The sequence below is a fragment of the Pogona vitticeps genome, chromosome 2 (genome assembly GCF_051106095.1).
Source record: "Pogona vitticeps strain Pit_001003342236 chromosome 2, PviZW2.1, whole genome shotgun sequence".
Taxonomy (NCBI): domain Eukaryota; kingdom Metazoa; phylum Chordata; class Lepidosauria; order Squamata; family Agamidae; genus Pogona; species Pogona vitticeps.
Genome location: NC_135784.1, coordinates 309,474,385 through 309,497,411, shown reverse-complemented (window position 1 = coordinate 309,497,411; position 23,027 = coordinate 309,474,385). Strand labels below are relative to the sequence as shown.

General features: G+C 44.9%; 1 protein-coding gene across 13 annotated transcripts in view; it reads right to left on the bottom strand.

Annotated features, from left to right (window-relative positions):
* The window catches only part of CELF4 (CUGBP Elav-like family member 4), an 870,333-nt gene that overhangs the window by 25,247 nt on the left and 822,059 nt on the right, over positions 1-23,027 (bottom strand). For all 13 annotated transcript variants that reach the window (XR_012084591.2, XR_013540995.1, XM_072992989.2 and 10 more), the window contains one exon: positions 10,337-10,504. Coding sequence is in view for 11 of the 13 variants with exons in the window: in XM_072992989.2 (XP_072849090.1) it covers positions 10,377-10,504 (128 nt within the window). In the remaining 2 variants the exon portion in view is untranslated. The remainder of the gene's footprint in view (positions 1-10,336; positions 10,505-23,027) is intronic.

Sequence of the window (23,027 nt, the reverse complement as noted above, 5' to 3'; positions counted from 1 at the left end):
GATGTGAAATGGAATCTATTGATTTTGGCAGATTTGCCTCAAATGATCTTTTCTCTCATTTCTCCCCCCTTTCTCTCTTACACACACACACACACACACACACACCTCTTTCTTTTTCAGGCACTGCTTCTGTAATTAGGAAAGAAAGAAAGAAGGCAGCCATTTTGGAAGCGGTGTTATACACTCACACACAAAATCCTTGGGGGTTTTGTTTGCTGAAGCTTGTGACCTTATCTACCACATCTCAGTGATCTTTTTTAATGCCTGAAAACAACTTTGAGAGCATTAGTGTGTGTGTGTGTGAAACAAGACTTAAAGCCACTGCAGATGAAAACAATTTGTGTTCTAAAAGAGGAGTTTGATCAAAGGGATGAAAAAGGCACTTGGAAGAATTAATTGAGTGAAGCTTTCTCTTTCCCTTTCTCTCTCTCTCTGTCCCTCCCTGATTTCCTTCCTTCCTTCCTTCCTTCCTTCCTTCCTTCCTTCCTTCCTTCCTTCCTTCCTTCCTTCCTTCCTTCCTTCCTTCCTTCCTTCCTTCCTTCCTTCCTTCCTCCCTCCCTCCCTCCCTCCCTCCCTTCCTTCCTTCCTTCCTTCCTTCCTTCCTTCCTTCCTTCCTTCCATTCATCATCAGCTCCTTCCTTCCTTCCTTCCTTCCTTCCTTCCTTCCTTCCTTCCTTCCTTCCTTCCTTCCTTCCTTCCTTCCTTCCTTCCTTCCTTCCTTCCTTCCTTCCTTCCTTCCTTCCTTCCATTCATCATCAGCTCCTTCCTTCCTTCCTTCCTTCCATTCATCATCAGCTCCTTCCTTCCTTCCTTCCTTCCTTCCTTCCTTCCTTCCTTCCTTCCTTCCTTCCTTCCTTCCTTCCTTCCTTCCTTCCTTCCTTCCTTCCTTCCTTCCTTCCTTCCTTCCTTCCTTCCTTCCTTCCTTCCTCCATCCCTCCCTCCCTCCCTCCCTCCCTCCCTTCCTTCCTTCCTTCCTTCCTTCCTTCCTTCCTTCTTTCCATTCATCATCAGCTCCTTTCTTCCTTCCCGCACCTGAGTCCAGCCATTTCTACATATGGAACTCAATCGATCAAAAGAGCGTTACTCAATGCTTTGCTAATTTATTTAACAACAATGGATGTCCATGGCCTTTGAGAGGATGGGCATGCTTTGCTGTGATGTGCAATGCCCCTGCGTGCAGGATTTCTGTGCACACACCACTGCCTGCTAGAATTGCAGGTGGAAGTCCATTCACCTAGTATAGGGAGATGCTGTTGGTGTGCTTCACAGCTTGTTCCATACCTGTCACACAGTTTCTAAAAGTTTAGTTTTCATGGACTTATTGTTTAGCATGAACAATAGGTGCCATCATCCATCTGCCTTCGTTACTGACCTATGATGGGTCAGCCTCTTGTCAACTCTGATGGATCCTCCGTCTTCCTTGGGGACTCTTTGGTCTGCCGTTCAAGTACTAACCAAGGCCAACCTTGCTTAGTTCCCCAAACCTGACGGAAAAGGGTGTTCAGGGTATGCTATGATGGGAAAGGTATTATGAATGGCCTATTGTGGTTCGGAGTCCCAAGGGTGGGGTTGATCCCAATGCTGCTGGCCATCCAAATCATAGGAAGCTGTTCCAGCTCTAGATGAGTGTCTGGTGTCAGTAACGGACTGCATAAGAGCAAATAAACTGACAATCCAGACAAGACAGAGGTGTTCCTGGTCAGTCAAAAGACAGATCAAGAAATAAGGATGGAGCTTTTGCTGGATGGGGTGACATTTCATCTGAAAACACAGGCACACCGCTTGGGAGTGCTCCTGGATTCATCTCTGAGCCTTGGATGACCAGGTTTCACTGATGGCCAGGAGTGCCTTTACACAAGTTAAAACTAGTGCTCCAGCTGCCCCCATTCCTGGAAAGATCTGATCCGGCCACAGTGACACATGCCTTAGTGACATCCCCACTGGATGACTGTAATGCAATCGATGTGAATCTGTCTATGGAAATTGTCAGACAACGTGAGCAGGTCCAAAACACAGCAGCCAGACTGTGGACTGGGGGCTGGCCACAGGAATCCTACAAGTCTCCTGTTACAGCAGCATTGCTGGCTGCCAATCTGCTTCCAGGCACCATGCAAAGAGATGGCTCTAAAGATCCTAAATGGCTTGGGCCCAAGGTATCTCAAGGCCCACATCTCCCTTGATGAGCCTGCTCGAGTACTTTCTCTCAGTCCCTTCACCTTCACAAGTGCTGTTTGGTGGGGGGGACAGGTGAGAGCCTTCTCTGTGGCTGCTCTTAGAGACTCTGGAACTCCCTCCCACTGGAGCCCAGGTTGGCCCCATCTGGGCTGTCCTCCTGTAAGTGGGCAAAGACCTTCCTCTTCAGGCAAGATTCGCCTGAGTGACGGGCTGCCTTGTTAAATGTATGGCTTATATTTTACTGCTTTGATTGTCTTTTGTTCTTGCTTCTGTTTTTTTTTAGTATGGTATCTGTTTGATCCATTTTAGTATTTATCTACTCACTGTTGTTAGCTTGAATATGATGTTTTAATGATGAAAGCCACCGTGAATCCTTTTAAGGAAAAAGGCGGGGTAAAAATGTTTTGAATAAATTAAATAAATGAATGAATAAATATTGTGGTCCTAGATGTAACCCTAACTGGACAGACAATTACTTGAATGCATTTACAAAGGTCATGTGACAGAAAAACTCAGAGTGTATAATACACTTTGCCTTGGCAGCATTAGTCCAGTCTTAGCTAAATGGCAGTTGGGAGCCAGAAGTTCAGCAAGCTTTCAGAAACGGCTAAGATTGACTTTTTCTTGTTGTTTTGCATGTGTGTGTTTTTAAGAATTGTTCAACATAGTCAAGGAGGTTAGCAACATGGGAAAAGACCATTCTGTGTTAGGTAGGAGTATTTCTCAACTCTGCCTGGGGATGGTATCAGGGCTGAGCCCAGGCTCTTTCACATACTATGCAAACAATGGCTTCTACACTTGAAAGGCTGTCATCCAGAGGCGGGCCAGGATCTGTTCCCGATCATCCCAGAGTGCAGGACACACAACAATGGGCTCAAGTTGCAGGAAGCCAGGTTTAGGCTGAATATCAGGAAAAACTTCCTAACTGTTAGAGCGGTATGACAATAGGACAAAAGATGTGGGAAGTGGCGAGCGCTCCAACGCTGGAGCCATTCAAGAGAGAATTGGACAGCCCTCTGTCGGATCTGCTTCGATTTGGACTCCTGCCTTGAGCAAGGGTTGGAATTGGTGGCCAGCTCACTTATTCTAGGTATCTATGAAAAAGAGTAACCTTTCCAAGCTCAGATGTATATCAACAAGTAAGGATGAGGCTTTCAGATTTTATGGGACTTCAACTCCCAGGATTCACCCAGCATCGCCTCCATTCAGAGGATGGGCCGTTCTTCTTCCTCCACAGAGCCTAATGGGTTGCACTGAACCCTTGCAATATCCATGGAGCCTTGACACTCCCAGCCACCAGGAGGGCAGTTTCCTTCTTGAAAGGCCAAAAACTGTGACAGAGGCTCGTGACGGTAATGAAAGGTGCTCCGTAAACTCCTCTACTTGGCTGTGTCTCCCAAACTTCTGCCTCAGGGAGATTCTGAGTGAATAGTGGAGCTGCAGTCAAAATAATAATAATATATATTCGAAAACCCCGTTCCTACTAACAAGTCTTCTCTGTGGTAATGTATTTTCTGGTTAGATATTGATGCTAGCCTATTACAATAATCTTACATTATCCATTACGTTGGTTTGTTTAGTTGTTAAGTCGTGTCCGACTCTTCGTGACCTCATGGACTGGAGCACGCCAGGCCCTCCTATCTTCCACTGCCTCCCCGAGTTCGGTCAAATACATGTTGGTCGCTTCAATGACCTTATCCATCCATCTCGTCCTCTGTCATCCCCTTCTCCTCTTGCCCTCACTCTTTCATAAAAGCATCTTTTCCAGGGAGTCTTCTCTTCTCATGAGAGGGCCAAAGTATCAGAGCCTCAGCTTCAGGATCTGTCCTTCCAGTGAACACTCAGGGTTGATTTCCTTTAGAATGGATAGGTTTGACCACCTTGCAGTCCAGGGGACTCTCAAGAGCCTCCTCCAGCACCACAGTTCAAAAGCATCAATACTTCGGCTGTCAGCCTTTCTTATGGTCCAGCTCTCACTTCCATACATCCCGACAGGAAAAACCATAGCTTTGACTGTGCAGACCTTTGTCGGCAAGGTGATGTCTCTGCTTTTTAAGATGCTGTCAAGGTTTGTCATAGCTTTCCTCCCAAGGAGCAGGCATCTTTGAATTTCGTGGCTGCTGTCACCATTTGCAGTGATCATGGAGCCTAAGAAAGTAAAATCTGTCACTGCCTCCATATCTTCCCCTTCAATTTGCCAGGAGGTGATGGGACCAGTGGCCATGATCTTCATTTTTTTTTAATGCTGAGCTTCAGACTATTTTTTGTGTTCTCCTCTTTCATCCTCATTAAGAGGTTCTTTAATTCCTCCTCCCTTTCTGCCATCAGAATGGTATCATCTGCATATCTGAGGTTGTTGATATTTCTTCCGGCAATCTTAATTCCAGCTTGGGATTCCTCCAGTCCTGCCTTTTGCATTATGTTGGACATTGGACATTTTCTAAAGTAACCGGGCAATTCAATTAGTGTTTAACCTAACCTAAGGTTTTGGCATCACTGATAAATGAGGCAGCTATGGGAGAACGTAGGGAAGGAAAGCTGTTGCCAGGTGTCCAGGTCATCAATGAACTGTGTAACAAAAGTATTCTCGAAGGCTTTCATGGCCAGGATCTGATGGTTGTTTTGGGTTTTTTGGGCTCTTTGGCCATGTTCTGAAGGTTGTTCTTCCTGACGGCCACAGAGACTGGCAAAACGTCAGGAAGAACAACCTTTAGAACATGGCCAAAGAGCCCAAAAAACCCACAACAACCATGTGGAACAAAAGCCCTGGTTCTCCTCTAACTCCAAGATTTGCAATTCCCAGTCTAACGAAGAGTCTTAAAGTATAGAAAGGGTAAAGTGATGAGATTATAAGTGAGGGACGGAAAATAAGAAAAGGATTGGATAAGGTGGGGTTTTAAAATTTTCTTGCACCAGCGAAGGCAAGGTTAAAATCAAGGAACAAGATTTTTCACCTTTACGCTGGTAAGACTGCTAGTGTAGCAATTTACGTGCCGATTTAAACACCTTCTTTTCAAAGTAAACATAATTTAATTAGATTTTTAAAAGCTGGTTAATGATGACATTAACATATGACCGTTTCCCCCGAACTTCCCAATTTCTGCCTCCAGTGAATGGAATAAAATCGGTCAGTGGCGGTGACCCCTCGCAGAACACTCGGCAGGTCTTGAAAAATGACCCCAAACCATAATGATTTCTTAAAAAGAACAATTAAATCTCAGAAATACTAAAACTCTACGATGACCTTAACTCTTCTCCCTAGCCACGATAAGAATGGATCCCTATGAGTGTTATTATGGCTTACTATCATTCGGGAAGAGACACAACCTATAAAAAGTCACAACAGATTCTAGTAACAACTTTTGAAACTATATTTTTCAAAACAACAACACAAAAAGGAGAGAGATACCTATAGTAACTGAATTATTATGGGATAATTGTAGCAATGAGTACGTCACCCCCAAGGGATGAAACTTCTATCAAAGATCACTCGCCCTGGATAATTCTCTCTGGCTGTCTTGAGGTCATGAGAGGCGAACAGAGAGGAGGAGAAGACGAAACCGAGCACATTGTGTTGTTGGCTAAATCCGATTAGGGTAACTCGACCCTGAAAGTTTGTCCGTGGCTTCGTAATTTGTTGTCACTCAAGAACAACAAAACCGTCGCCCACGGACCGTATCCTAAAGCCCTTATCGAGGGTTTTGCAGGTCCCCAAACTCATCACCAGCTTCTATGGACTTCAGAGGACATTTTATCACCGTTTCCAGTGACGGACTTAGCTCGGACTGTAATCCCTCTCCTAAACCTGTGAGATTGGTTTGGGTTTTGGAAAGGATGAAGAAAGAGGCGAAGAGGGGAATGTACTTGAAATTTTTTTTTTTTTAAAAAAAATTGCTGCAAGTGGGACGTGCACAGGAAATAATGATGTTGTTGTGGGGTACCATCACAAACGAAGAGGACTAGCTTTGGTTCAGGTTCCTAGCCTTTCTTACAGGATTCTGGTCCTTCCATGGAGGCTTTGCAGGGGTGTGGGGGGGAGGCATTTGGGATGAAGGAAGGAGCAAAAGACATCCTTCTCCTCAGCCCACCCTATGCCGCTCTAAGTCTTTCACTGCTGCCCTACATATTGTTAGAGGGCTCAGCCTCCAGTCTGCCTTTTTGTAGCTCTGATGGTGTGATTTCTGAGATCTGCAACTGCTTACAGTATTGTGTGAAATTTCTTGACATTGTTCCCAAAGCCCCAATGATGATGGGGAACCACTGAAGTGGGTTTCTTCCAGAGGCGAGATGTCTCAATGGCCAGGTCTCTGTACTTTGTTAGTTTTTTCAATTCTTTATTTTCGACTCTGGCATCTCCTGGAATTGCAAGGTCAATGATCCGGTCATTTCTTCATTCCATTACGACTACGTCTGGCGTGTTGTGTTCAAGGTGGCTGTTTGGATCCAGAAATCCCACAAGATCTTGACTTCCTCATTCTCTGACACCTTCTCTCCCTGATCTTCCCATGGGTTTTTGGAGGCTGGCAAGCTATATTTTTTGCATAGTGATCAGTGTCACTCTATCTACTCTACTTTATTCATCATTTTTTCCATCAACAATGTATGCCATAGAGGGGAAATAAGATCAGTGCCACTCTGTCATGTTTGGCTGGTTCTACCTTTCTATTCAGTTCGTCTTCCGGCCACAGCCTGGCTGCAGAGGGAAGTTCTTATCATCGCTGGGGGGTGTACACTATTTCCTCTGTAGCTGAGCTCCTAAGAGACATTTAAATTCTTTTAATTCAGTGTTTATTTTTAACATGACAGCTGATCACATTGTGTTTGAGTACTGTATTGTGACATCATGTTTTCTTGGCTCTACCTGTTTTTCATGGAACTTGTGAGCTGCCTGAGGTTTCATAAGGAAAGAACAGCCAGAATCCTAAGGGGGTTCACATGAGATTTGCATAACTTGCTATGGCTAATTGCAGCTTAGCTGTGTGCTCAGTCCCATGCTTGAGTGCGCCACCAACATGCACATCAAGACGTCGCCAGTTAACCACAAGTCGCTGCGGTAAGTTACCCAAATTCCATCCCATGAAGACAAATAATTAAATCTGAAAGTAAGTAAATTAGTAAGGAGCGAAGTGAGAACAGGTTGTAACCTCATGGTATGCTCCGTCTTCTAGGGTTACCAGTATAAACTGGTAGGGACTTGAGCAGCCCACCGCCTTGACTTGGCCTCCCTCAGCTGACAACCGAATGCTCCACAGTCCAGCTTTAGATTAATGTCTTAATCCTGTGCCATCTGCTAAACCTCTAGTTCCAGCGATGGGCCACTTCTAAAACTCCAGGGATGGGACACACCTCCGACCCCTCACTCCTGGTGACCCCTGAGTGAGTCTCCTCCAAACACACACTCCATATATATATATATATATATATATATATATATATAATTGTTGGAAAAATTCTTCATGTCCTCTAGTACCATTTTTTTAAAAAGAAATGATTTTTTTTAAAATTGAGAAGATGTGAGAGGGCAGATGATTCGGGGTGGTGGCGGCGGCGGCTAAATAGGGCCCAATTGTCTCACCAACCTTCTGAAAGGCACAAGAGCATTTTTTTTTAAAAAAAGAAATTGATCAGCGTGCTGGCTGGGGGAACCTCATGAAGTCCTTAGGCTCCATGTTCTTTCTTTCTGGGTGTCGTCTCAGTTGCTAAGCTTGGCGACCATCAAAGCATATCTCCACCTATGGTGACCCTTTCCAGCATTTTCTAGGTAGAGAGTACTCAGAAGTGGTTGGTTAACCCTTTGCTTCCTCTAGGGGGCAACCCTGGAACTGTGCGCAACTGGCCCAAGGCTACCCAAGCTGGCTCTTCACCCAGGAGGTGCAGTGCGGGAATCGAACTCCCAATCGTCTGGCTCCGCGGCCAGATCTCTAACTCACGGAATTCTCTAGTTCTACTCATCTGTAGTTTAGCCCACCTTTTCACCAATAGCAATGGAAAAGTATACTGTTTTAGGATAGCTGTGCTTGGACTGCGTTACGTCTACACTACAGAAAGGTTAGCTCCCAACAGAAGCTTTCCTCTCTTTGGCATTTAAACGAACCCCAAAGTTCCTTCTCAAGATGACTTTGTTCCAGTGTTCTCTGTTGTCCTCCTGAGAATCTAAGAAGAGCCCTGTGCTGGATCAGGCCAAGGGCCCCTCTAGTCCGGCTTCCTGGATCTCACAGTAGCTCCACTAGATGCCCCTGGGAGCACACAAAAGACCACGAGATCCCTGTCTCCTGATTCCCTTCCCCTGCATCGGGCATTTTGAGATACCTTCCTTTTAAGCCTGGACATGATTCCTCCCCATCATGGCTTGTCACCTGCGATGGACTTTTTCCTCTAAGGATCTGTCCAATCCCCTTTTCAAGGCCAGATGCCATCACCACATCCTGTGGCAAGGAGTTCCACAGACTAACCATACGCTGGATCAAGATGTCCCCTGGTTCTGGTTTTGGGTGAGAGGGAAAAGAGCTTCCCTCTATCCACTTCATCCATCCCCTGCAGAATTGTATACATCTCAATCATGGCAGCTCACTGTATTCTTGCTACAGTTCCCTGTGTTTCTCTAAGTTTCTTCTTGTTTTAACATACAAACTTCAAAGTGCCTGCACGTCTACGCAGCCCCCCAGTTTTCTAGAAGATGACCCCTTCTTCCACTTCCAAGTTAGGAGGTACTTGACAATCCACATTTGCTATTAGAGGGAAGGATAGTGACTGTACTTTGACTGGGCGATGCCACCCCATATAGGTCCCATTGATCCTTGTTTTCTGTTTTTAGTAGTTACTTGCACCACTGTCCCATACCCATCTGTGCTCCACCCTCATTTTTCTCCTTAGAAGAATCCCCTCCATTTGCTCTTTTCTCCCAGGGGAAACCAGGGAAAAGGAGAAAAACACTACCTCTAGGCAAGCATAACATGTAATTGTCTTTAGGTTTGCAACAGAAACTTGGATTCCCAGCAGCTGGGTCAGGAAGCGCTGCATACTCTAACATTCTGCAAATGCTCCGGGTTGCTTCTAGTTGGGCTGACACTCAAGAAATTCCACGGGGTTGGCATTTGGACTGCTAGTCAAGTGCATCAACCAAAGCTCTTTCCCATGGCTTGTCCATATGAACATGCATGGGAGTACTGTGAGTGGAGGGCTCCTTATCACCTTAACGAGAAGGCATCATCCGGTTAGGGCGGAGCTTCGTGGCGCAGGATTTAAACTGCAGTACTGCAGTCAAAACTCTGTTCATGACCCAGGTTCCATTCCCGGTAGCCGGCTCGAGGGTGACTCAGACTTCCATCCTTCTGGGGTTGCTAAATTGAGCACCCAGCTCCTGGGGGGGGGGGGCATTATATAGCCTGCCTAATTAAATTGTAAACTGCCCAGAAAGTGCTTTAAGTGTGATGGGGTGGTCTATAAGCAGCACCCTTTTTGCTTTTTAAAAAAATTTGTTTAAGCAAGCCATATTCAAGGAACCGAGAATGTTTTCACTGTTTCGTAACAGAACAAGCTGTAGGTATGGATCAGACCGGTTCTTCCACTTAAATATGGTGCTATAGCTTATGTCTTTTTATACCTTCACAGTCCATGGGCAACATCCATCACAGCCGAAGAACTGTGACCTAAGGCAACAGTGCATCCAATGCTGTGGGGCAGACTCCATTCGCTCCATGAGAACTTGGGCAGAAACCCTTCTTGGTGGGCCAGGGGCTCTTACACAGCCAACAGCCATGGGGATAAGGATTGGGGAGGGGGCGATAGCCTGGTTCGGTAAGGTCCATATAGAGAGCCACCTATCCTTTTCAGTGCCGCTTCTGCTTGCCTCTTTTTAAATCATCAAGTCGGTCCCAAGATAGAAAGCCAATTCAAAAGAGGGAAGTCCGTCTCAATGTCTCATATATTCAACCAAGGAAGAAATAAAGACAAGAAAGATAGGCTGGAAAAAGTCAGATTATTGTGCCTGCCTTTCCTGAACAGCAATACCTAAGCCACCAGCGCCTAGTTCATGCATATGCTTCTGGAATGTTCTAAAAGAGAAGGTAGAACCTTGGAGAGTAAATGGTTAGGGTCCACGACACAAGAGACGCTGTCGGACAACAGGTGATGCTCCCTGCCCACCCCTCTGCGCAGTTACCTGTGCTAGACCTTGCTTATCCAGTGTTTCCCACAGTTCTTCAATAGGGGCGGTTAGCATCCTTTGGCCTTTTCAGTTGCACCTTCAGCCTCTTCATGCCAATCTGGAAACCATTCATAGCCTGGATGGCCGCTTGTGCACTAGCGGGATTGTCAAAGCTCACAAAGCCTGTCAAGACACAAGGCAAAGTGCAGGGTTTAACCAGCTGAAGGCGGGTTACTGGATCATTCCCCTCCTCCCCACCACCACCACCACCAGATCACTTCAGGTATGAACATGGAGAGGGGAGCAGAAGCGCCGGTGGAGAAGAAAGCTGCCCGATGGAGCTCGAGGCAGACCTTTCCAGCAGCAGCTCCAACGTCATGCCGGGCAGGATGGGAAATGGTGTGGACAGAACGGGTCAAAAGCTGACCTCGGGTGAGTCTGGATTGAGAGGTGAAATGGAAAGCAAGCAATGGGAAGTTGGATGCAAGCAAAGGAACCAATAAAGGATGAAAGTACCATGGGTCATTAGATTCTGGAATTTGTAGGAAAGGGCAGCCTCCGTTGCATAGGGTTAGATCCTATGCAATGGTGATTCTTGTATTGGAAATCAGACAGGCAGGAGACGGGAGAAAATGTTTGCATTGAATAAAGGGGTGCACTTCTCATGGACTGCAGGAGCAATTAGATCTCCAGAGGTTCAAGAGAAAATTTGACAGCCATTTATCAGATCTGCTTTGGATTCCTGCCTTGAGCAAGGGGTTGGACTTGATGGCCTTAGTGGCCCCTTTCAACTCCATTATTCTATGATTCACACCAGCATGTTCAGCATGCCAGTTGTCCAGGGTGCATGTGCCTCGTAGCCGATAAATGAAGGTTTTGGTTAGTGCAGTGGTTCCCAACCTTGGGTTCCCAGATGTTCTTGGACTAGAACTCCCCTCCCAGAAGCCTTCACCACTAGTTGTACTGCCTGGGGTTATGGCACCCCCACAGCAGTCCAAGAACATCTGGGGATTTAAGGCCGGGAACAAAATACTGTTGGTCATTGCACCAAGTGCTCAGGAACTGTATTTGGTTATGAAATGGTGGCAAGGAACAAGTGGTCCATCAAGTGAAAGAGTAGATGGACATCGCTGAGATCTTTGGGTCTATAATACGTCTCAGCCATGGTGGACTCACAGAGGTGGTAACTCTGACTTTCAGCCATGTATCTTCACCTGCATTACCAATGGGAAGAATTGTGATTTACCATATTTTTCCATGTATAAGACTATACTTTTGTCTAAAATCTTTAGACTAAAATTTGAGGGTCATCTTATACACGGAAATAAGCCGAGGCGAGAACAAACACAAGTGGAGGGGACAGCAGGGATCAAAGTGGTCCTGCGGGGCTTTGATCCCTGCTTTTCTCTCCACTTGCTAAACTGTAGCAAAAGGAAAGCAGGGATCAAAGCGCTGCAGGATGGCTTTGATCTCTGCTTTCCCCTCTGCTTACTAAGTCCAATGGGGCTTAGCAAAAGGAGGGGGGAAAGGTTCAATGCAATCCCATGGCTGTATAAAGGGAAAAGGGATCAAAACGATCGTGCAGTGGCAGGATTGCTTTGATCCCTTTCCCCCTCCTTTTGCTAAGCCCTGCGGGGCTTAGCATGAAGGGAGAAAGCAGGGATCAAAGCGATCCTGCAGTGCTTTGATCCTTTCCCCCTACACTTGCTAAGCCCCACTTAGATTTCTTAATTTGGGGTTAGAAAAGGGGGGGAGGGCGTCTTATACAGTACTGACAAGAGTGCCCAACCTTCTGTTCATCAGGTGATTCAAGCAACCACTATGGGCAGAGGCAGTTGCACACAATACAGTGGTCCTACACAAAGATGATCTTGACAGAGAGAACATGTTCCCTGTGCAAAGCAGCTTTGTAGGCATCTGGAGGATCCTTCTGTTTTTTTTTTTTCTGGACAAAGTTTCAGGTGGTTTACCATGAAGAGGCTTGAACAAGATGACCCAAGACAGCAGTAAGATTCAGGAACCTAAGTAGGCTTGTTGGGTGGCCAGCCACCATGGGGAGCGACACCTCTGAAACAGCCTTCTCTACCATGCCCTGGCTGACCCTTGGCAGCAGTCCATTTGGGAGGTGCAGCTCAGGGCCAGCCTGTAGTAAGAGACAACCATTTATTAAAGCCGAAATCATCATTGTTCCAGGGATGTGATTTAGACAGACCTTGGCACTGGTTGGTGCAAAAAGCAAACTCGTGTGCAACTTGGGTGCATTGCAAAAAACTCAAATGTGTCTCAGCTATAGATTTTTCAGCACTTGCAAACTCTCACTGCATTGCAGCACCCCACATCAGTGTTCAGCCTGAGAAGTATACCTAAAGCAGTGGTTCCCCACCTTGGGTCCCTGGGTGTGGTTGGACTAAAACTCCCAGAAGCCTTCAGCACTAGCTGCGTTGGCCAGCATTTCTGGGAGTTGTAGTTCAAGAACATCTGGGGACCCAAGGATGGGAACCCCTGCTCTAAGGGCTTCTACTGATGGATTTTCTGAGATGTTTTGCCTTAAATTTATTTATTTTATTTATTTATTTGATTTTTATCCCGCCAATCTGGACCAACGGACTACTTCCCAGGATGTTTTAGCAGTGTAGGCATCTAAAAGCAGTTTGATCACGGGGAAGAATTTTTACAGAACGTGGCTAAATTACACTTTTGGACTGGGATCTCCCATAATCTACCAGACATCTTGAGGACCTTCCCAACTCTTAAAGAACCAAGTGCTGAAGGCCAGGTGGGTCTGGGGACAAGAGACGCACCTCCCCGTTCTCTCTATGTGATCAGGTCTCTCCGATGGGGATGCCTTCCTGTTCAGAGCAGAAGCGAAAGAGGAATGCACCCCGTGTACTCTTTATTGGGAGCGTGAACCAACACTACTGGGCGACGTTCCAGTTGAAAGATACCCCTCCTGGGAAAACTGCTCCAATGTCCAGTGAAGCCTGCTTTAAACAGGCACCTTCCGTCCCAAATTGGCGAGCCAAAGTTTATCTGGGAAGCCACCTGCCACTGTAATTCCTCCCAATGTCACAGGATGATACCATGCTGGCTAGTTCAGGTCATGGTGGGCCACTGATCATGGTGAGCAGCTTCTCAGACCTTTTGAGTTAGGAACGACACATACCTTACAATTTTTCTTCTCCCTCTTTATCTCCCCTTTCCTTTTCCATCCCAGCCTCCTCTCTACTCAGGCCAGGTCTGCATATGTAGCACGGTGACTGGATGATGAGAGAATCCTGAAGCTACTTCTAGAGATTGTAACCCATTTTATTGTGTTGGGGAACACCTTTTGAGCATTCTGAACAAACCTCCAGACATTAAAAATCCAAGCTAGCATGTCAGGGAGAAGTCAGCTTACTCCCTGGTGCACTACATTTCTACTTGCAGGATACATTCTATTTACTCTTTGGCCTCAAATGAACAAAGCAGTACTGAATGTGGAGGGACACGACTCATTCCATGCTTAGAAGAGACGAAATCTCAGGAGTGTGAGCTTTCCGGCAAAGTTGCCTTTGTAAATCCTCTGCAAAGCACTTTAATAGCAAGAATGAGGATAATGATAATGATAACTACTTTGGCAGCAGCCCGCCCACTTTCCTGGCTTCTAAAGAATGATTTCGTGTAAAATGCAAGGTGCGTAGGTTGCCAACTAATCAGATTCACAATGGGGCCTGTGCTTGTTCCTTCAGTGGCACGAAGATCTGCAGGAACGAACGTTTGGAGCTTTACTGGGGAAAAGAGATAAGCCAGTTTTATCTGCCGATCACCAATCTGCTATTGAAGGCTGGTAAAAAAAATATTGGCCACATCAACAAAGTCATGACAGGTGGCTTGCAGACAATTAAAAATAATAAAATACTATTTAGAAAGATCAGCAGCTTTAAATGAAACCCACAACATTATTTTCATTTCATCTGGGAATGCAAAAGGTTGCTGTCCTCGGCCTTTTCCAGGAAAAGGAACAAAGATTCTTGTGAGTTGTTGTGGGTTTTTCGGGCTCTTTGGCCGTGTTCTGAAGGTTGTTCTTCCTGATGTTTTGCCAGTCTCTGTGGCCGACATCTTCAGAAGACTGGAGTAGGAACAGAGCATGGACAGAGTTCCTACTGCAGTCCTCTGAAGATGCCGGCCACAGACACTGGCAAAATGTGAGGAAGAAAAACCTTCAGAACACGGCCAAAGAGCCCGAAAAACCCACAACAACCATCAGATCCCGGCCGTGAAAGCCTTCGAGAATACATTCTTGTGAGTCCTTAAATAAAACAAATTGGTGATTTGTTTTATTTGTTTTTGCGTAACAGCTTTGGATGACGCAGTCCACAAAAGTGTACGTTGAATAAAACTTTTTAGTCCTCAAGGTGCCATCAAGTTTTGCCAGATTGTAAAGTCCTACCTTGTTATACTACTTATCGGGCTAAATCCAACAGTTAATTCGGACTGGAGCAGAGCCACTGAAATCATTGGGATTTACGCAGTAATCATAACTGCATGCTCTCAAGTCAAATCTGACTTACGACCGTTTTCAGGGTTTTCTCGGTAGAGAGTACTCATAAGTGCCTTCTGGGGGTGCCTTGGGACTGTGCAGCTTGCCCAAGGTCACCCAGGCTGGTTCTACTTGCAGGAGGCACACGGGGGGGGGGGGAATCAAACTCCCAACCTCTGGCTCTTCAACCAGATGCTTAAAACCATTGAACGATCCACCCAGCCATTGGTCACTGACAAGTCCCATTGGGTCTTCTCCAATTGTGACTAACCATTGGATCTGGACCTTAAATGCTTTGCTCCCCAATTCAGTGATGTAAGCACATTTCTATATTACGTTTTCATCTCTGTCTTGGAAAAGCTGGGCAATGTTTTTCCTTTAAATGGGAATTCCTGAGCCGTAATGATATGGCCACGGTTGTCCCAAAGGGGATCTGAATTAACGTCAAGTTACTCTGAGACTGGAAGTAACATTACAAGCAGCTCATTGTGCCCATCCCGATGACTGCTTCCCTGTTGTAACCAAAGTTCTTGCTGCCCTTTTAACATCACCATCATCCTGTCCAACATAAACACTATTAAAATGCCACTATGCACAGTGAGTCTTCAGGTTTCAATGCCGGAGTAACATCTTCCATAGCATCCCTTCCTGCTCTGCAGGTCTAAGATGGTGATGATGATGATTTCTGACAAGGTGCCCCTCTGCATGTCCACTCAGCAGTCCTGAATGATTACTGGGTGTGTGAAGTGGCATATCTTATTCCACCCACCAAAGAGACCAAATCTCGGAGTGCCTTTTAAATTTCTCTACTAGACATCTGGCCAATATAACTCTGTTTTCATCTATGGAAAGTTTTGTGGGTACATAGTACATACATAGATAACTATTAACTGTTTGATGGAGGAAAAAAGGCTAGATCTTAACATTTTTCCATGTAGGAGAAAGCAACGGTGGGCATGGAGTGTTCAGCATTTAAAATTCTGGCCTTGACTTGGTACGTATACAGTCAAGTTGGGGTTGACTCTTTCTTTCTTTCTTTCTTTCTTTCTTTCTTTCTTTCTTTCTTTCTTTCTTTCTTTCTTTCTTTCTTTCTTTCTTTCTTTCTTTCTTTGTCTCTCTCCCTCCCATCCGTCCGTCCGTCCGTCCGTCCATCTCTCTCTCTCTCTCTCTCTCTCTCTCTCTCTCTCTCTCTCTCTCTTTCTTTCTTTCTTTCTTTCTTTCTTTCTTATAACCAGGCAGCCCCCCCCCCCCGTTTGACATCAGGCCGAAGCAAAAGAAAAATAAAAAAATAAAGAAGGCAAACATATTGAAGTGCCTTTAAGACTAAATGAACAAATATATTTTAATGTGAGCTTTTGTGGACAAGTCCACTTCCTCAGACATAAACTGACATTAAAATATAGCATTTAGCCTTTAAGGCGCCCTCTTTATATATATATTTTTTTCTTTTGTTTCGGCCTGATATCATAGAACAGCTTCCTCCTGATAGTTACATGCCAGGCAGGTACCAAGTGAACTCCCCATACTGGGAACAGGCATTATCTACTTAACTTGGTCCAGGTGGAGGATAGCAGCACATTTTCAATAAAAATCTTAATTCCTAAAGTCTGATGAAGTCTAAGCTGTTGAAGATTTGAATGTAGGAGTACAGGACCTCGTAGATTTGTCTCTTTCTGCTCAGCCAACATGGCTGTTTTCATCTATGAAATGCTTTGAAGGTACATGGTACTTTAATCATTGTTAGGTGTTCTAAGGCAGTGCCCTCAGTTCTTCCAAGCTGCGAAAAAATCCCTCTGTTTTCTCCCAGTTTTCCCCTTGCTGTTATGTAGGAACATCTAACTTTGTGAGATTTTCTCAAACTGAACTTTCAAAAGCACCTTCAGAAAATTGCTTCTTTCCCCTATGAAAATCTAGGAAGTCTTCAAAGATACTTTTAAAGATCAGCCGTTTGCCAGAGCATTCAGTTGCCGTACTGATAGACTGATAATTTAAAAATGAAAGTTTCCTTCCAGGAAGCTCTGACCATGGAGATGAACCTAACGGGACACACTCTAATGCTAAACTTTGCCTCTCCCTAAGTACAAATCATAAGAAAAAATAAAACATGTCTTTAGGAAAGGCCAAAAAAGGTTTGCAAAGTCATGGATTATGTCACAGAACATTCTGGGATAAACTTTGTCATACGGATGGAGGGAAAATTGTGACCTGTTCATTAAGAAGAACAAACGCTTTCTCGAGAGCAGCGGTTCCCACCCTTGGATCCCCAGATGTTGTTCTTGAACTAAACTCCCAGAGGTCTTCACCACTATCTGTGCTGGCCAGGATCTCTGGGAGTTTGAGTCAAAGAACATCTGGAGACCAAAGGTTGGGAACCTCTGCTCTAGAAGAGACCTTAGTCCCACAGATAACTAATTAAAAAAAAAACCCTACATTCCCACCATGATGGAAAAAAAATGAAGCTCATTTTTATTGAGAAGGTCACAAATTATATTTACAGGCATTCTGATATTATATTAATCATATAAAGCTATTTGGAGAAGGAGGGATCATGTCATGAGTAGGGACGGGCATGAATCAGAAAAATGGTGATTAATTTTGATTCGTGATTCATCAAGGTCAATGAATCACGAATTACAAATTTACATTTTTTCCCCTGACAAATCGATGAATCTATTCATCAATTTAATTTTTACCGTAAAACCCTATAAAATGGTTGCCAAAGCACTGGGGGGAGTGAGACACACACCAAATTGACAGAAAACTTTCCCTGACTCTCCTTTATAATCTCTGCAAGTTTGGTGGCATTTGTGTTTTGGATGTCCCAATTATACACCCACAAATTGGGTCTTTCTAGGAAAGTGCCCTTTAGCGGCTGGTTTGGAGAAACCCAACCATCATCAAACTTGGAGGGGCTGTTGGGGAGAGTCGTTAGAAGCTTCTTGATTATTTTGGTGTCTCTAGGTGCCTGGGGGAAACTTTCCTGGGGGGGGCTGTTTGCAGGTGTATCACTTGGACATCTAGAAGCCGATCCTCAACAAACTTAGAGGGATTGTAAAGGAGAGTCGGAGGAAGCTTTCCTGTGTCTCTAGATGCTGGTGGGGAGGGAAAGCAATTTTATAGCCAAATGAATTGACAAATCAAAAATTGCCAAAAATGTATTGGTTGGTATTCGTCAGGGGCGCAGATTCACATGAATACAAATTGACAAATTAGCCATTTTTGAATGAATTTGGTCAATCATTTTTAAATTCATGCCCCTCTCTAGTTACCAACTCCGCCAACTCATGTCTGGTGGGGTTGGTAAGAGATGGCAGATAATAACTGCAGGACAGAAGGCTTGAAAGAGAGCAAATTCCTAGCCATGTCTTTGAAAACCCAGCACCCCACCTGGACTAGTTCTCTATTCCACTGCTGGTAAATGTAGTTGTTGTTGAAAATCACTGCCCCTGCGTTGCTTTCCTTACAGCATAGTTCGCTTCTGGGAAAATCATATTTCCCCTGCATTCCTTCCACACCTTCTACTGCCCACTCCAGAACTTTAATGCATGTTTAACTCAAGCATGGAAATGCTCAGGAATGGAGACTTGAGTTGTGGGACTTGTTGTCAAGTCAGACTTGAGTCACACCAGTGACTTGAATCAAATTCAACTTGGGATTTTTTTTAAAAAAAATTCAGAGACTTGGAACTCACAAACCTTTTATTTTTTTCTGGGGGAAAAAAGCTTTTCTTTTCTTTTCTTTTTTTTTAAAATAGGGACTCAGACTTGGGACTCAGGAGTTGGGACTTGGTACTAAAGATTCTGACTTGGGACTTGGACCGAAAAGTCTTGCCAACATTGCTGGAGATGCTTTCTCCTTCCTTGGCATTGTAAGGCCCACTCTACGTGTCTTGGGAGGACGACACACTAGCATTGAATCAGATCTTGCTGTCGTGCCGTGCCGTAACTAACACAGTGAACTACTTGGGCGGATGAGCAATCCTTTGGACAACAAAGAGGGAAAGAGAGAAGGAGAGGTTAAAAAGCTCTCCGCTCTTCCGCTGCCTACGTTAATTAATAATCAGTGAAATATATGTACCAGTCTGAAGATGGTTGGTAGGAGGACAGGGTTTTGTGATAAATCTATTTTATGTTTTTTTTCCAAGGGATTATGTAAAAAGGCTGTGCTAAATAAATGATTTAGCAAGGCAGTAAAGGATCAAGAAATTTGCAAGGCTTGCAGCTCAGGGCATCTGATCTCCCTTGTTCTGCAAACTTGCCAGCTTTAAAATATGGGAGTTCTTATTCAAAGGGAGTGTCCGGGCTACAGGATGCTACAAAACCAACTGAGGCAGGAATTTGCTAGGAGCTACGGTTTCGGTGTAACGGCAGATGAACGGGGACTTCTGGACCTCCTTTGTGCCTGTAACTCTGCCAGAGTGTGGGAAGTTACTTTCTGAAAGGAACTGGTTCACCCATTATTCATTGCAGGGTTTGAGAAGTAATTTATTGTTCATACTCATTGCAATGTTTTAAAAGTAACCTGCTGAGTTGCTTTGCTGCCAGCGGAGGCTGGTGGCGCTGGTATCGGTGGAGTGGCAGTCCGCTTCGGGTTTTAGTTGGAACTTTACAAGAGCTATCTAAGGGTGCGGTTATACTGACAGTAAGAACTGCTGTTGAATCAGATTTGGGGTAATTAAAATCAATTTTTGACTGCAAACTGAGTTTTTTTTTTTTTTTTTTTTTGAAGAGGCTTTTAAATTTAACATGCTTCTGAAACCGTTTCTTTATGAGTTGCTTCAGGCAAAGTGAACACCCCTGTAGCATTAAATACTGCCTTTGTGGTTGGTCACAGGTTTTGGACAGCAGGAACATTGCTGTTCATACAAGATATTTTTTTAAATGTTTTAAAAAAAACTTTAGCACTGCATCACTATAGTGATATGCCACTTAAAATTTCTTTTTTAAGAGAGAGAAAAATGCAGGCATTCCAAAGGACGCCTGAAAAACTACACAACATTTAAAAACATGGTTTGCAAACATGCTGGTTAATGAAACAATTTAAAACCTCACATGCAGTTTCCTTGAAGCAGTTTTAAGCCCATACTTTTATATCACAGTAATAATTTTCACAGTGAGCACACATAGCAATACAAAAGCTACATGACTGCAAATCAATTTAAAATACATCTGATATGAGATATGATAAAGGTAAAGGTTCCCCTTGAGAATTAAGTCTAGTCATGTCCAATTCTAGGGGCTGATGCTTAGCCTTGTTTGTAAGCCAAGCAGCTGGAATTAGTCTGTACTGTAGATACTTTTTGTGGTCACGTGGCCAGCGCGACTAGACACGGAATGCCGTTACCTTCCCACCGAGGTGGCATCTATTCATCTACTCGCATTTTGCATGCTTTTGAACTGCTAGGTTGGCAGGAGCTGGGACAAGCAATGGGAAATTACCCCATTGTGTGGATTTGAACTCCCAACCTTTCAATCCACAGCCCAGTGGCTTAGCCATTTAACCCACAGAACCACCCACGTCTCCATAAGATATGATAGCCCTTTTCAAATACTTGAAAGGTAGTCATACAGAGGAGGGGCAGGGTCTGTTCTCTATCGTCCCAGAGTGCAGGACGCATGATAATGGACTCAAGTTACAGGAAGGTAGATTTAGGCCGAATATCTGGGAAAAAAACATCTTAATGGTTAGAGTAGTACGACAGTGGAACCCATGACCTCATGAGGTGGTAAGCTCTCTAATGCTGAAGACATTCAAGAAGAAATTGGATCACCATCTGTCAGATCTGGTTTGATGTGGATTCCCACCTTGTGCAGGGCATTGGACCCTATAGCCTGATAGCCCCCTTCCAGCTCCACAATCCTATGATTCTATGATTCTACATCAGAGCTGAAATCAATACAAATGAACAGTGTAACTGCGCCCTAAGATACAGAACCTTGTCTGCAAAATTGGTTCAGTAAGTCTGTCGCTGGAAGGACAGATCCTGAAGCTGAGGCTCCACTACTTTGGCCGTCTGATGAGAAGGGAAGACTCCCTGGAAAAGACCCTGATGTTGGGAAAGTGTGAAGGCAAGAGGAGAAGGGGACGACCGAGGACGAGATGGTTGGACAGGGTCATCGAAGTGACCAACATGAATTTGACCCAACTCCGGGGGGAGGACAGTAGATTTCCTAACGCTGCTACAGAGGGAGTTCAAATGCCTCAGTGGTCACCTGTGACGGCCTGGTGTTCTAAGAGCTTAGAAAAGTTACTTTTCTGGACCACCATTTTCAGAATCTCCTGTGGCCACGCTGGTTAGCACATTTCAACAGCTCTTGACCAGAAAGCAGTGGTAGGGAATGATTTTATCAGGCAACTCACATATTATGGGAAAGAAGACCTTTGGAATTCCTTCCTGTTAATAATCTTAGAACTTCAAAGCTGGGAGTCCATCAATCATGGAGTTCAGCCCTTGTTAAGGAGGCACCACGGTGTGTGTGTGTGTGTGTGTGACTCCATCAATCACGGAGTTCAGCCCTTGTTAAGGAGGCACCACAGTGTGTGTGTGTGTGTGTGTGTGGGGGGGGACTTCCAGCCTCTGGTCCTGCAGCCAGAGAGACCGAAACCACTGAACTCCCCAGCACTTCTCACGGTCCGCTTATTATGGGTCCTGCTCAGCACTCCGACTCCCTACAACCTGTTGTATAATGAAGAAATTCTCAATTGTTTCAAAAAACAAAACTGAGCAGAATCACTGAGAAACCCCCTACCAGTTATTGAGAACAAATATGAGATTCTAGGCTGAGAACCTGGTTGGATTTCTATTGGCTGGAAGCAAAACATCACAACTGAGCGGGCACGTGCTTGATAAGGTAAGAATGCTTGCCTTGAACCTTCAAAATTCTTACAAGATGCCGCCCCCACCACCTCTTATTAATAAATGAGCTTCTGTGTGGGGAAAACGGTGTTAGAAGCCGGTAAAATGCAAAGTTAGTTTTCATTGATTTGTCACATAATTTCCCCACATAGGAGTTCATTTATGAGAAAGAGTAACTGCAGAGTAATTGCAAAATCGCCCCATGGCAGGGTGAGAAAAAAAATCGATGATTAACTAAAAATTAAAATGGGATGTTTTAGATTTAAATTAGCTTTTAAAAACCTACAGTGAGAATTTCTCCCTGTCCTACCTACCTACCTACCTACCTACCTACCTACCTACCTACCTACCTACCTACCTACCTACCTACCTACCTACCTACCTACCTACCTACCTACCTACCTAGATTTAAATGACATCCAAATTTAATATAAGCAAATACGTTTGATCCCGGACATAATCCGTAAAAATGAACCATCACTGCCTCTTGGGCACATTGAATTAAAGTTTGCTTCCCATTACCAAGCATGGTAAATAATAAATAATGTGATGATTGTTGTAGGTTTTTTGGGCTGTTTGGCCGTGTTCTTGAGGAACCCCAAGAACACGGCCAGACAGCCAGAAATACCTAAAACAACCATTGGATCCTGGCAGTGAAAGCTTTCGAGAATTCAATAAATAATATATGGCATGCAATAGGCAGCAGTGGTGGACTTAGGGACTTGTGAGAAGCAGGTGATTTGGGGTGGGGGTGGGCAACCCTGAGTGCTCGCTGGAAGGACAGATCCTGAAGCTGAGGCTCCAGTCCTTAGGCCATCTCTCATGAGAAGAGAAGACTCCCTGGAAAAGACCCTGATGTTGGGAAAGTGTGAAGGCAAGAGGAGAAGGGGACGACGGAGGACGAGATGGTTGGACAGGGTCATCGAAGCCACCATCATGAATTTGACCCGACTCCGGGAGGCAGTGGAAGTCAGGAGGGCCTGGCGGGCTCTGGTCCATGGGGTCACGAAGAGTCGGATACGACTTAATGAGTAAACAACAACAAAGGGCAATGTAGAGTGCTCCTGATGTTGCTGGATGGCAAATCCCGTTCTAGTCAGCAAATCCAGTGGTGAGGAAGGCTGGTAGCTGAAATCTGACAGACATCTGCAGGGTGATGCTTGGTGCCTCCCAGATATAGGACAGACTATCTTGTACCTCTTTCGGATCACCCACAGAGATTATAGGGGTGATTTTGTAGCCCTGTTTGACAACTCCCCCAACTAACTCAGGCTTCTGCTGTGTTTTCTCAGATTATGAACACTCTCCATTTCCCAACCATGGTGTCTGGA